This window comes from Chrysemys picta, chromosome 3, assembly GCF_011386835.1.
Source record: "Chrysemys picta bellii isolate R12L10 chromosome 3, ASM1138683v2, whole genome shotgun sequence".
Lineage (NCBI taxonomy): Eukaryota > Metazoa > Chordata > Testudines > Emydidae > Chrysemys > Chrysemys picta.
Window position 1 is genome coordinate 92,011,720 of NC_088793.1, and position 13,544 is coordinate 92,025,263.

General features: G+C 40.0%; 1 protein-coding gene across 7 annotated transcripts in view; it reads right to left on the reverse strand.

Moving 5' to 3' along the window:
* MCM9 (minichromosome maintenance 9 homologous recombination repair factor) overlaps positions 1 to 13,544 on the reverse strand; it is a 117,700-nt gene that overhangs the window by 47,682 nt on the left and 56,474 nt on the right. For 5 of the 7 annotated variants that reach the window (XM_065588400.1, XM_065588399.1, XM_065588397.1 and 2 more), the window contains 3 exons: positions 8,579 to 8,781; positions 6,485 to 6,688; positions 4,564 to 4,646 (listed from right to left, as the gene is read on the reverse strand). In XM_065588400.1, coding sequence (XP_065444472.1) covers positions 4,564 to 4,646; positions 6,485 to 6,688; positions 8,579 to 8,781 — 490 coding nt within the window. The remainder of the gene's footprint in view (positions 1 to 4,563; positions 4,647 to 6,484; positions 6,689 to 8,578; positions 8,782 to 13,544) is intronic. The other 2 variants (XR_010599600.1, XR_010599599.1) reach the window with 1 other exon arrangement.

Below are 13,544 nucleotides of genomic sequence, written 5' to 3' on the forward strand. Positions count from 1 at the left end.
AGAGGGGAGCAGGGAACAAGATACTACTATAATTATAAGCAACCCTAATCATTTCCAGTGATTAGCATACAGAGAGAGATGTTCAGTATTACGGTGCTGTGGGCTATCTAAGTTCTGAGAGAGACAGAGTGAGAGATTTAAACCATCTCAAGTACTGAATGAAAAAACAATGTATATTCTTTATTACTTTTTTCCCCAAGAAGGATATTTTTTCTTAAAATAAACTTTTTCTTGTTTGTTTTTTAAAATCTTTTAATAAAAATAAATAAATGACCCCCTTCAAGAAAAAGCTGTTACAAGGGAAAATTCACACGTCACAGGTGGTTGAAAACACATGGCCCCCATAGTGGTCCTGAGGTACGTGGATAGTCGGCACATTGGGATAATTATGAAGAGCGTACCAGCTAATGTCACGCCCAATCCTTCTATCCTTCAGGCAAAACTCCCACTGACACCCACTAGACAGATGCTAACTATGCATTTCAGAACCCCTCAGTCAATCACACTGTAAGGCTATGCATAAATAAAAGAGTAATATACAATTATGAAACAATAACTTTACTTCCTTTCTGCACTGGATGAAAATTTGAGTGTAATGTGTATATTAATTTGAGTCTGTTATTTCATCAAATTGCAAAAAAAAAAAAAAAGAGGAGGTAATTAAAGATGGTCTTGTATATACAAAACCGTGTGCAGGATTTTTAACAGTACTGATTTAAAACCAGTATCCTGTCAGATTCTAATCTGGTTAATTATATCCTGTCTCCTTAACTTCCCACTGCAGTTTCATTTGAAAATGTTATTCTACATCACTTCTTAACTTACCTTTTGTGTAATGTTGCTGCATGCTGCTAAAAATCTGACCTGTTCCAACCCTACTAGTGGCTGCATTTCAGCAGAGACTGTAGTAATTTTTCTACGCTGTATAGGGTCAGATTCTGTAGTTCTTGAAGAAGCAAAATTCCATTTGAAGCAATTGTGGGGTACATTTTCAAAGGCACAAGTGGCAATTACTCACCTAACTCACATTAAAAGTCAGAGGCAGGTCATAGATACCTAACTGCCATTTATGCCTTTGGATATCTACTTCTTTGAGGTTTGTCTGAGAAAAGACAGCAGGATCACAGCCATAGTCTATAAAATGGGATCAGTTCTGGGTCTGGTTCTGTTCAATATCTTCATCAACGATTTAGATAATGGCATAGAGAGTACACTAATAAAGTTTGCAGATGATATTAAGCTGGGAGAGGTTGCAAGTGCTTTGGAGGATAGGAATAAAATTCAAAATGATCTGGACACACGGGAGAAATGGTCTGAAGAAAATAGGATGAAGTTCAATACGGACAAATGTAAAGAACTCCATTTAGGAAGCAACAATCAGTTGCACACATACAAATTAGGAAACGACTGCCTAGGAAGGAGTACAACGGAAAAAGATCTAGGGGTCATAGTGGATCACAAGCTAAATATGAGTCAACAGTGTAACACTGTTGCAAAAAAAGCGAACATCATTCTGGGTTGTATTAGCAGGAGTGTTGTAAGCAAGACACAAGAAGTAATTCTAATCCACGCTAATTTAGCCTCAGCTGGAGTACTGCATCCAGTTCTGTATGCCACATTTCAGGAAAGATGTGGACAAATTGGAGAAAGTCCAGAGAAGAGCAACAAAAATGATTAAAGGTCTAGCAAACATGACCTATGAGGGAAGATTGATAAAACTCAGTTTGTTTAGTCAGGAGAAGACTGAGGGGTGACATGATAGCAGTCTTCAATAACATAAAAGGTTGTTACAAGGAGGAGGGAGAAAAATTGTTCTCCTTAACTACTGAGGATAGGACAAGAAGCAATGAGTTGAAATTGCAGCAAGGACAATTTAGGTTGGACATTAGGAAAAACTTCCTAATTTCCTAAGCACTGGAATAAATTGCCTAGGCAGGTTGTGGAATCTCTGTCATTGGAGATTTTTTAAGAGCAGGTTAGATAAAGAGCTGTCAGGGATGGTCTAGGTCAGGGGTCGGCAACGTTTGGCACGCGGCTTGCCAGGGTAAGCACCCTGGCGGGCTGGGCCAGTTTATTTACCTGCTGACGCGGCAGGTTCGGCTGATCGCGACCCCCACTGGCCGCGGTTCGCCGTCCTGGGCCAATGGGGGCGGCAGGAAGCCGCAGCCAGCACATCCCTCGCCCGCGCCACTTCTCGCCGCCCCCATTGGCCCGGGACGGTAAACCGTGGCGAGTGGGGGCCGCAATCGGCCAAACCTGCCACGTCAGCAGGTAAATAAACTGGCCCGGCCCGCCAGGGTGCTTACCCTGGCGAGCCGCGTGCCAAACGTTGCCGACCCCTGGTCTAGGTAATACTTAGTCCTGCCTTGAGTGCAGGGAACTAGACTAGAAGACCTCGGGAGGTTCCTTCCAGTCCTATGATTCTATGAAAATACTTTGAGGTCCTTCTGCTTGAAATGTGCTATATAAAATGTATCATCATTTGCATATATGGTTTCTCATAGTCATGAGATACCAACCTGTACAAGAAAATGGGAAATGTAATATTAGATCAGACCAATGGTGCAAGAGACAGTCTCTGATAGAGCCAGTATCACATACTTCAGATGAAGGTGCTAAAAACCCCTCATGGATAATTTGTGGATAACCTGCTCCTAGGGGATGTTTTTTCCTAGCTTCTGTTAGTAGCTAGATTATGCCCTGAACCCTAAGGATTCATATTCCTTCAGCAAATATCCTATCTAGTGTAAGTTGTTGGCCTGAATGATATCTTTTGACAATGAGTTCCAGGGGTTAGTTATGCATTGTGTAAAAAATATTTCCTTTTGTTGGTTTTAAGTCTGTTGCCTTTCATTTTAATTGAATGTCCCCTTGATTTTGTATTATGAGAAATGATAAATAGGAGTGCCCAGTTACATTCTCTATACCATTCATTATTTTGCAAAATTTTATTGTGTTCCCTTCTCATTCATCTCCTATCCGAACTAAACACTGTGAACTATTATGCACTTTTAGTGAAATAGGCAACAATTTCGAGAAATAGCAAGAGGGTTCACATCATCTTCTCCCTGCTTGAAAATCAGTGTTTCATTGTCGAGATGAGTGGTCAGAAGAGCTGATGATGTACTCAGCAGAGTGGATTACCCCACAATTCAGTGCTATCACCCTTACTGTTTAATGTCTACATAAATGACCAAGCAGAATCCCCTCATGTGCAAAGATTCATTTATGCTGATGCTCTTTGAATTGCCACTCAATCAGAAAGATTTGAGGATACTGAGCGCATTTTAACTGGCTCCCTGAGTGTGCCTTGAAAGTACTATTGCACATGGTTCCTAAATGCCAACTCCAGCAAGACACAAGTGTGCACCTTCCACCTGAAATATCATCAGGTCAAGTAAAACTTCCAGATATTGTGGGATGGTACAATCCTTGAGCACTATGAATATCTGGTGTATCTTGGGTCACATTAGACTGAATATTGACATTCAAAGAGAATGTAAAGAAGCTGAAAAAGAAAGTGAACTCTTAATACTGTATACTCCAGAAACTGGCCAGCACAAAATGGGGAGATGTTCCAAAAACACTCCATCTCAGTCTGTGTCACTAGACTGCAGAATACTGTACATCCGTATGGGCCATGCACACAAAACTGATATTGAACTCAGTCAATCCTATAGGATCATCACAGGCACTTTGAAACCAACTCCCATGCTGTCACTATATTGCCTTACATGAATTGCACCGATATTTGTAAGATGGGATGTCTTCAGTAAAAAGGAGAAACAAAAACAGGTGCATGTGTCAAGACATCCACTGTTTGGACCCATTCAACCACACATGAGACTGAAGTCCAAAAAGAGCTTCGCTCCTGAAAATGCCTTACCCCAAAATCCCAATGTGGAAGGCTACAGAGTAACAAAATGGCAGGAAATGCTGATGCTCTGGAAGAACCTGGTTCCTTTAGAACAACTCCACCCCCACGGACTGACTTCAAACAAAACCAATGATGTACTCAAAATGGAGTGAGAGCTGGGATGGCAAAGATGGTGACAATATGACAAAATGGAAGATGAGGAATGCTGCAAATATGAATGTGGAGAGCCTAGGCAAATACTTGAATATTGCCCGATGCAGTGCTACCTCTCAATACCTTGTTCTCCCAAAGAACTATTTGATATAAGCAATACCACCACCTTTTGGCTACAATTTTGGAGTGACAAACTATGAAGATGACTAAATGTTCTGGGCCTGATTCTCATTTATGCTAAGTCCCTTTACACTGCTCTGGCACCTGTTAATCTTTCTAAAACTTTTTCAAAACTAAATTTTTTTTTGGTTCTCACATATAATAGCTAATGTCTAACTGAAAAAATACAAATGTCATTCATCCATCCATCTATAATAACCCAGTTTCTCAACTCAATTATATTTTAATGTCTGAATATCAAAATGGATTGTTCTCCAAGGAGATGGAGACAGTTATACATAGTAGTCTCCTTAAATGGATTGAATCATATAGCATGGGATTGTAGTAGTGTCATTTCCTATAAGAAAGCTTACCTGCATAGACGATTCCATCACTGAGACCACTGTTATAGCATCTTCCAAAGTTACAGTGTCCCTAAACATCAATCGAGCATGGGCTAGCAAAAATAAATGAGCATTAAAAAAAAATTTTATTGAAGTTGAAAAGCGTGTGTTTGTATTAGCAACCAGATGCTAACAAATTCAGGCCTGATTCTGAAAACATTTATGCACGTGTTTAACTTTAAGCATAAAAATAGTCCCATTGACTTCACTGTCATAAGTGTCTCCAGAATTGGGAAAACTTAACTCCCTTTATTAGAAATGAGGTGTGTCTTCTGGATTAGAGATTCAATGACAATTTGAAGGAATTAGAAGAAAGAAAAGCAAAAGGCTATATTTAAACAACTGTAAGGTGTTCAGATACCATGATGATAAATGTGGTATAAAATAATATTTATCTATCCAAATGTATTGATAGCAACACAAACTAACAAAAAGAGGGAAATTTTAAATTAAAGCTAACCTTTCATTCTGTGTGACAAAAGACATGATTTAAGCAATAGTCCGCACTTTGCATTTCCTTCCTTTTGTTGGTCTGTGTCACAGCCTTAATGTTATTTAAACGTGTTTTTTCCATATTATTTTTTTTTCTCCTGCTTCGCTTCCCATAACCACCATTACCCAAAATAGAATAAATTTTATGAATGGATATAATACAAATAATTCTCCATACTATGCCATTCTGATTGGCTGTGTAATTATGCTGTTGGACAGTTATTTTTAAGCAAGAAAAATTGTACTTTTGTATAACACTTTGAAAATATAAAGTGCTAATTAAGGCCCCAATCATGCAAATGCATACTTATGTAAAAGACTTTATAACACGAATAGCATGAAAGTATCTGCAGGATAAAGGCTTTAAATGATAGGAAAGTTTACAAAACAAAACAAAAACAATCCCTCTTCCCCCCCCAACACACATACAAAGAAATTCAAATAGGAACAACTGACTAATAAAAGAGACATCTTTGACAAAATGAAACATCACTCTGTGCTGAAATTTGTTATACAAAGTTACTGTATGTTCTTTTAAATTCATTTTTAAAAACTGTTAAGCCATTTTAAAGGATAAAAGAGCACTATCCTAGATATTTAACACTTCCTTTATTTTTTGTTCTTAAAACTCAAATACAGTTTTGATTTTAAAGTGAAATTTCATAGCATGTTAGTACACAATGTGGACTGCATTCTTGGTATTTAAAATGAAATAAATGAAATGTTTATTTTTAGTAACATTATGAGATAGTAAGGGCCAAATTCTTACACCTTTCTTATGCCTTCCTCAGGCAATAATCCCTCTGGCTTCAGAGTGAGCAGGAGTGGGGTGTGATTGAAATGTGCAAGATTGGACCCAAAATTAAAGAAATAAAGCCTGAGACAGGCATTAAATAAAAACCATGTGATTTATGTAAACCTTTACTTTTTTAGCGTGCTGTGCAAATATTAACTAATTAATTAATCCACATTTCTTGCTTAAAAATCTCTGCCTAGAAATATATTTACACAATTAGCTACAATGGACATATGCAGCTTTATTAGATTTATAAAGGAGCCAGTCATTGTGGGCTCATTGGGATAACTGACATCATGTCCCAAGTGTTTGCAGTATTGGGTCCTTAATTATCATTGCTCATTTCCCTCTAACTTAACATCTTACAGTGGTTTAAATTTTGGGGGGGAGGAATATAATAAATTAAAATTCCAACTAGTTTTGTATATCTAAAAACCTCACAAAACCTATAGGTTCACTAATGCTAAAACTCCAGGAGGTTCATCCATCCCTAGTTTAGCTGGAAGGTCACTACTTAACCTATGAACTATAATTGCACTTCTAATGTGTCCATTTAAAAAAAAAAATTGTTGGGCAGAAAAACAAAAACTGCCATGTGCTCACCTTCTGCTAAGCGTATCAAACTCTCTAATAAGCGAATGGTAGTTCGGGCAGCATTTCTGCAATCACTCTGCCGCTGCATCTGGTAATAACGGACAAGAATCAGGTTGCTCTCATCAGACAATTTTGGCTGTAGATTCTTTATCAGACAAAAGTAGGTTTTCATCTTTTCCATGCTCCAGAGGTTTTCTGATTTGCTTGGGCATCCTGCATAACAAGTGCTCAGTCAGTAACTTCAAAACAATGACAGAGATAAAACGCTTTCCTAAAGATTCCTGTTAAATAGGTGAATGAATGTAAAATGAGGTTTTATTACATTTTGAGCAGAAAGGGACTATCATTCTCTTAGCTCATCTATGATTTGGCCAAATTCCAGAGTGGGTTATTACATTCTATCTGTTGGGAATCCCTCCGAGACCTTTTCCACTCAGCTTATCCAAAACACCTTGTCCAGCATGTCACTCAGGTTCTATTTCCTAGCTCCTAACATCTATACTTCTTTAATTGAATTGATTTGGACATCACAGGGTTCATGTAAAAACCAACTGCTTTGCAGATTGTGTAAGGACTTATTGCTGATGTCCTCACCTTAAGACATTTCAAGCTTATCAGTTCAAGGTGTTCACACTTACCTAGCCCCAAAACACCATCTCCAGTCCACAACCTGTCACATCCTTGTTTACATTTTAACCTTGCACTCAGATTAAGCTACATGCAAGTTTACTCATGCCCAGCATGATCTATGCCTACACTACCTACCTAATTTTCCTACTGTTTAAACTGTTCATGTTCTGCTGAAAGTTCTTGCCCTGAACTGTTTTGTAATATTGCTGTGTTTCACCCCAGGCTCCAACATCCAGTCCTGCTCCGAGTAAAGTCAAAAGCAAAACTCCCATCAATTTAAATGGGAGTAAGGTCAGGCTCACTGTTTATCAGCTTGTTCAGTCTATAAAACATCCAGGTATCTTTGAGATGAAAAGTGCCACATAAATATATGATTATCTCCTCTAGCTATCTTACATATTTTATAGAGCCAGGCACTATGTGTCAGATGTGGCACAGGTGTGCACTGGAGGAGATACTGCAAGAAGATATTCCTCACCATTTTATTTATTTATTATTATTACTGTAGCACCTCAGAACTCCAGGCATGGACCTGGACCTCATTGTCCAAGACACTGTACAAACACAGAACAAAAAGACAGTCTTTCCCCCAAAGAGCTTACAGTCTTAAGTATAAGACAAGAGACACAACTGATGGTACAGACACATGGGGAGTACAAGGAATCCAGAGACAATATTGTCTCAATAGACAAGGTAGGGTAGAGGAAGAGGGGCAACAAACAAGCTGAATGAACAGTATGAGGGCAGCAAATGCCATGTTAGTTCCACTTTTACTTTGTAGGGTATGTTACTTAGTAGGGGATCAGCTAAATGGAAAGGGAAGGGAAGCGGGTGTGGAGGACACGGTAGAAGGGGCAGGCATGGAGTGCAGCCGATTGAAAGTTGTCACCATCTGACAGGTATTTAGTAATCTAGGTCAGTAATCTAGTAATCTCAATCTTTTTCATTCTGAGGCCTCCTGCAACATGCTACAAAAACTCCACGACCCACCTGTGCCACAAAAACGCTTTTTCTGCATATAAAAGTCAGCATTGGCATTAGGGGGTAGCAAGCCGGGCAACTGCCTTGGGCACCATGCGTCCTGCAAAAGTAAGTTGCCCAGGCTTCAGTTTAAGCCCCAGGTGGCAGGGCTCAGGCTTTCTGCCTTGGGCCCCAGCAAGTCTAACACTGATCCTGCTTGGGGGACCCCCTGAAACCTGCCTGCGGCCCCCCCCAGAAGGCCCCGGACCCTTGGTTGAGAACTACTGATCTAGGTGACAGGGATTGGTGGTCTCAGTCCTATTCCTAATGGACAGGCAACCACATCACAACCAACACAACTGGCACCGTGCATGAAATCAAGGATCAAATGAAAATAAACTGAACTACGCTTTCAGTCACTGAAGTGGTCACTCCAAAACTGGGCTGTAGAAGATTTGGGAAAGGTCAGTGCAGAGAAGAAGCTTTATATACATTCAAAGAGTCTATTCTTACCTTTGTTTTCCAATATGAAAGAAGAAATTATGCGATCCCAGTCTTCATTTCTTGTATCTAGCAATACTAAGACCAGGTCAAATCTGCTCAATAGAGGACTGCCAATGGCTATGTTCATGGAGATTGATTCATTAGGGTCATACTGGCCTTTTGGATTTGTTGCTGCCAATATAGTGGTTCTTGTGTTCAGCTTGCACACTAAGCTAAAGACAAAGATGATGTACATCACTATTCCATGTCATTGGATAAAGAAAATAATTTTTGAGTAAAATATAAATAATCATATTTTATGTTTACATAGCACCATTCATAGAATCACAGAATTGTTGGTTTGACACAATTTGTTCTTGACAAATCCATGCTGACTGTTACGTATCATCTTATTATCTTCTAGGTGTCTGCAAATTGATTGCTTAATTAATCTTTTCAGGTGTTGAAGTTAAGTTGACTGGTCTGTAATTCCCTGGGTTGTCCTTATTCCCCTTTTTATAGATTGGTACTATATATGTCTTTTTCCAGTTCTGTGGAATCTCCCCATCTTCCATGACTTTTGAAAGATAATCGCTAATGGCTCAGATATCTCAATTCAGGGTTTATGTGTGTATATATATATATATATATGCTGTTCCTATGGCTAAGCGTTTTACATATTTTTCTACACTGAAAAAGATATTTTCTCCTTGAATCATGTTGTCTTGGCTCCTGTGTTTTTAGTTGCAGTGGGACACTTTTGTCCTAGTAGTCACAGCACAATCCTTTCAATTAAGGCAACAGAAGAGTTATTCTAAATTTGGTTTATCACCAAGCTATTTCCAGTCAGCTCCAGGCTAGCTGCTACCTCATGTCCAGAACCTGAATGTAGGCTAGAGCCAATAATCTTAGCTTTCCGATTTACGGTATACAGCACAAGAAAAGAGCATTGGCTCCCAGCCAGTACAAAGAGAGATTAAATAAACAAAGCAACATTAACTTCTCTATGTAATGTTATAATTATTTGAAAATTCCTAAGTAAATACAGTGCTTTTTAAAGCAAGCGACTGAAGCTTTGTGTGCTGAGAGCAAAACTGTGTTCTAAGTTCCCATCTACAAAACAAAATCAACTATATCGGGATCCAGTTAAAACATGGATCCATTTTACAAAATAGATTGAACCAAACCATAGCAAGTCCAAGTCATTAGCATGGTTCAAGTACATGGGGAGTTCCTATCCATACTGCTGGAATAGGTCATCAGGACAAGAGGACTTGTAATGGCAGACTTTCAGACTTGCACATTTGTTGTAGGCAACATCCTCATGAGCGGATACTTGGCATACTGGGGATACTGTATGGCCCTACTTTATAAAAACTGCTCATATAAAAATAGCATAAAAAACGTAAATATGGAGAAAAAGTTGAAAACAGATTCAGTGTTAGGTCGTTGGATTAAGTTAAATACCATTTTGAAGAGTGTAATTGTTTAGGTTGACTAGGCACCCCCTTCCCCCTCCCCAAAAAGCAACAGTGGTGGGCCAGGTTTCCCCTCCGCTTCAGTCCTCCCACAGTTTGGATCAGAGGGCTGCAGGGGAGGGAGCCCCAGCACACCTTCACTATTACAAAAAGGAGCAGCCACGGTACCTGGTTGGAGTTGCCCATATTGAATTAAATACGGAAATGAGCCACTCTGTACCCTTGGTTTATGTATTTTGAAAGTGAATTTCACTCTATTCTACTCCACTCCTAAGTTGTAATGTTCATTATGCTACGGATTTTTCACTGACAACAAACACACAGTTACCTGTGAGACGTTGTCAGAGGGGACACTGGAGGTTTGGCAGCTTGACAGAAGACCCCAGAAGACATGGAACACAGTTTGGGATTGTGAGATAAGGGTAATTAGCTGTACATTTCTGCAATGAAGTGGTTAACAGTGTTGAAATTTAAGTTCATTGGGTTTCAGAGGGTTAGTTTTGTGAATGAGGCAGTCTGTTCTTGATTTACAGATTTTGTTTTTGGGGGGGAGGCTTATTACAACAATCTGTACCCACTAACCTCCCTTTTTGTCCTGTGACTACAGGCCACTTGATGGCCACTTCACCTTGAATGGTCCCTTAGAAAAAGTGCTAATTACCTATGCTTAACTATCTGTTCAATCTTGTATTTAGTGTGACACTCTCAGGACCTTTCCCAGACCTGAAGAAGAGCTCTGTGTAGCTCAAAAGCTTGTCTCTCCCACCAACAGAAGCTGGTCCAATAAAAGATGCTACCTCACCCACCTTATCTCACAGATATTTTTCAGTCTGTTTCCAGGTTTAGACAGAAATTAATCATTTTATACTTGATTCACATTTGGAAGGCAACAGTCTGGGCTAGAAACATATGGATCTATTCTCTGCTATGTTTGTTACATTAGCTACGGGCAGTTGTGCCTGTGTAAGGTTAATGTAAAGCGGGACTTGCCCCTAGTGAACTGTGCCTGCGCACTTCTGAGGTGATTTTCCCAGTCTGCCCAGTAGGCAGTTGCAGTTATGCTGAAAAGAACTGTGAACTGAGCTGTAAGCTCCAACATGGGTACAGATTAAACCAGGGGTCGGCAACCTTTCAGAAGTGGTGTGCCAAGTCTTCATTTATTCACTCTAATTTAAGGTTTCGCGTACCAGTAATACATTTTAATGTTTTTAGAAGGTCTCTTTCTATAAGTCTATAATATATAACTAAACTATTGTTGTATGTAAAGTAAATAAGGTTTTTAAAATGTTTAAGAAGATTAATTTAAAATTAAATTAAAATGCAGAGTCCCCTGGACTGGTGGCCAGGACCCGGGCAGTCTGAGTGCCACTGAAAATCGACACGCATGCCATAGGTTGCCTACCCCTGGGTTAAACCAAAAGGGAGGTGGTTAGCAGAAATCCACAACCAGGACCAAGGCAATATGTTTAGCGATTCATTAACTCAGAGAAGGTTAGTGCACCAGATGGTGAAGTAGGTGTGTTGGCTTGCTTTTGTAAATAGAATGAGATCAGTGGCTTACTTGGCTTAGCATTTGTGGAATAAGCAAGTCTTGAGGAGGAATTTAAATGAGGAGAGGCCATTCAGCACACAGCAATATGGGAAAAAACCCTGGAATGATTATGGAAGAAACAGATGAATGGGGTCTCAAAGTTGTTGTCATTGGCTGAGGATGTGGGGTGCAGGAAAAACGAAACAAAGACAGGGGCAAATAAGGAGGGAGGGACAGAGCGTAAAGTGCCTTGTGTGTGTGGGGGGGGGGGCGGGGGCGAGGCAAATAGCTTGAATTTGATGTGTGTGGAAAAGGGAGCGTCAGTGGAGATATTCAAAATAGGGAGTTGGTTTGAAAGGCCAAGAAGCTGTGGATATCAGGATACCAAAGAGGAGGAGATTACGGCAATCAACACAGGAGACGATTTGGGCCTGGACAAGAGTTGTGTGTGACTAGACAGGAAGAAAAGGTTTGATTTCAAATATATGTTATGCAGGAAAAAAACAGCAAGATATTGGACACAGTCTAGATGTAAAGAGAAAGGGAGGAATTAAAGACTCCCAGGTTCCAAGCATCAGTGACAGGGAGAATGGTGGTACGTTCATCAGTGACAGAGAATGGGAGGAAAGTTTTGGATGAAAGACAGGAGACCAGATTACCGGTGCAGTGGCTCTATGTCTTCATAAGCCAGACCATTTGTACGCAAGTACCTAAATTTAGGGTTTAGGAACCTAACTTTAGGCATTCAGGTTTGACTTTTTTGTGTGTGCATAGTTTGCTGGCACCAGAATCTACAAAGGAGATCAATTGGTGCCCTCACCTCAGATAGCAAGGTCACTTAATTGCAAGATCATTCTCCAAATTTAACTCCTCCACCACCCTGCAGTCCTCAGATTCTGAGGTAAATGCACTCTTTCAGTATGTCTGCATGTCTTGTCAAACAATGGTATTTGCTACATAGCTAAGAATTTACTGCCTCATAAACCAGCTAACGGATTTTAGTTATGTAAATAACTCATTTATGAGTAGGCTCTTTAAGAAGACCTACCTCCTTAACCTCAAGTTCTGGATAAGATAGGATAATAGCAGGACCTGAGGAGGCAGGGATAAAGGTGGCTTAAAATCAGCTTTGTATCCCTCCACCCCCCAATGCTGAGGACAGCTATGGGCCAATTCAGTCCCTGGTGTAATTTAGAGCAGCCTCAAGACTGCTCTAACTTACACAGGCAACCACAACACCCTTGAAGCCTTTCTGCTGGATCAAGATCACTGGAATGCAAAGTGATCCTCCCACCTCCTCCCACCCTTGACACATCTGAACTGGAGAGAGGGTGGTATAGAACTGGCTATGCTGGCTCTGTGCCAGCCAGAGATTCTGCTACTTTAGGGAAATCTCCAGCTGTTCTATTAGGGAGGCTGTCTGTCTCCTTTGTGGACAGACTGAGGATTTGGCCAGTAGCTTCACTTGCCACAGAATTAAAAAATCTAAGTTTTCAGAAGTAGCATATACCATTTTCCCTTCACAGGTTAGTGGCCAGTAGTCTCTTTCATGAGATGGGCCACCATATAAAAACAAGCAGCCTGGGAATTGCTCCCTCTTCTTTTGCTGCTTGACTAATTATTTGCCATTCATGGAGGAAAAAGAAAAAAGTGTTTTCAGTCCTGGCTTCTGAACTGCAACTCACGTTTTAAAAAATGCCTCACTCTCCACAGTACCCCATAGCCCACCACTCTCCAAAACACTCTTCTTAACATGCCCTTTTTATCTGCAATGGCCAGATTTTCCAAAGATGATGCAGGGGATCCAAAAGTATTTTATTCATATGCATCCATTGGTCCATTGCACCCACCTTTGAAATTTTGACTCATAGTCTAAGAGTATCTTTTAAAACAAAAATGTATAGTACGGTATAGGAAAGATTTAAATTGGTTAGAGGGGCAAATCTAGATCTAACATTCATTTTAATATTTCGGAATTCAGGGGAAA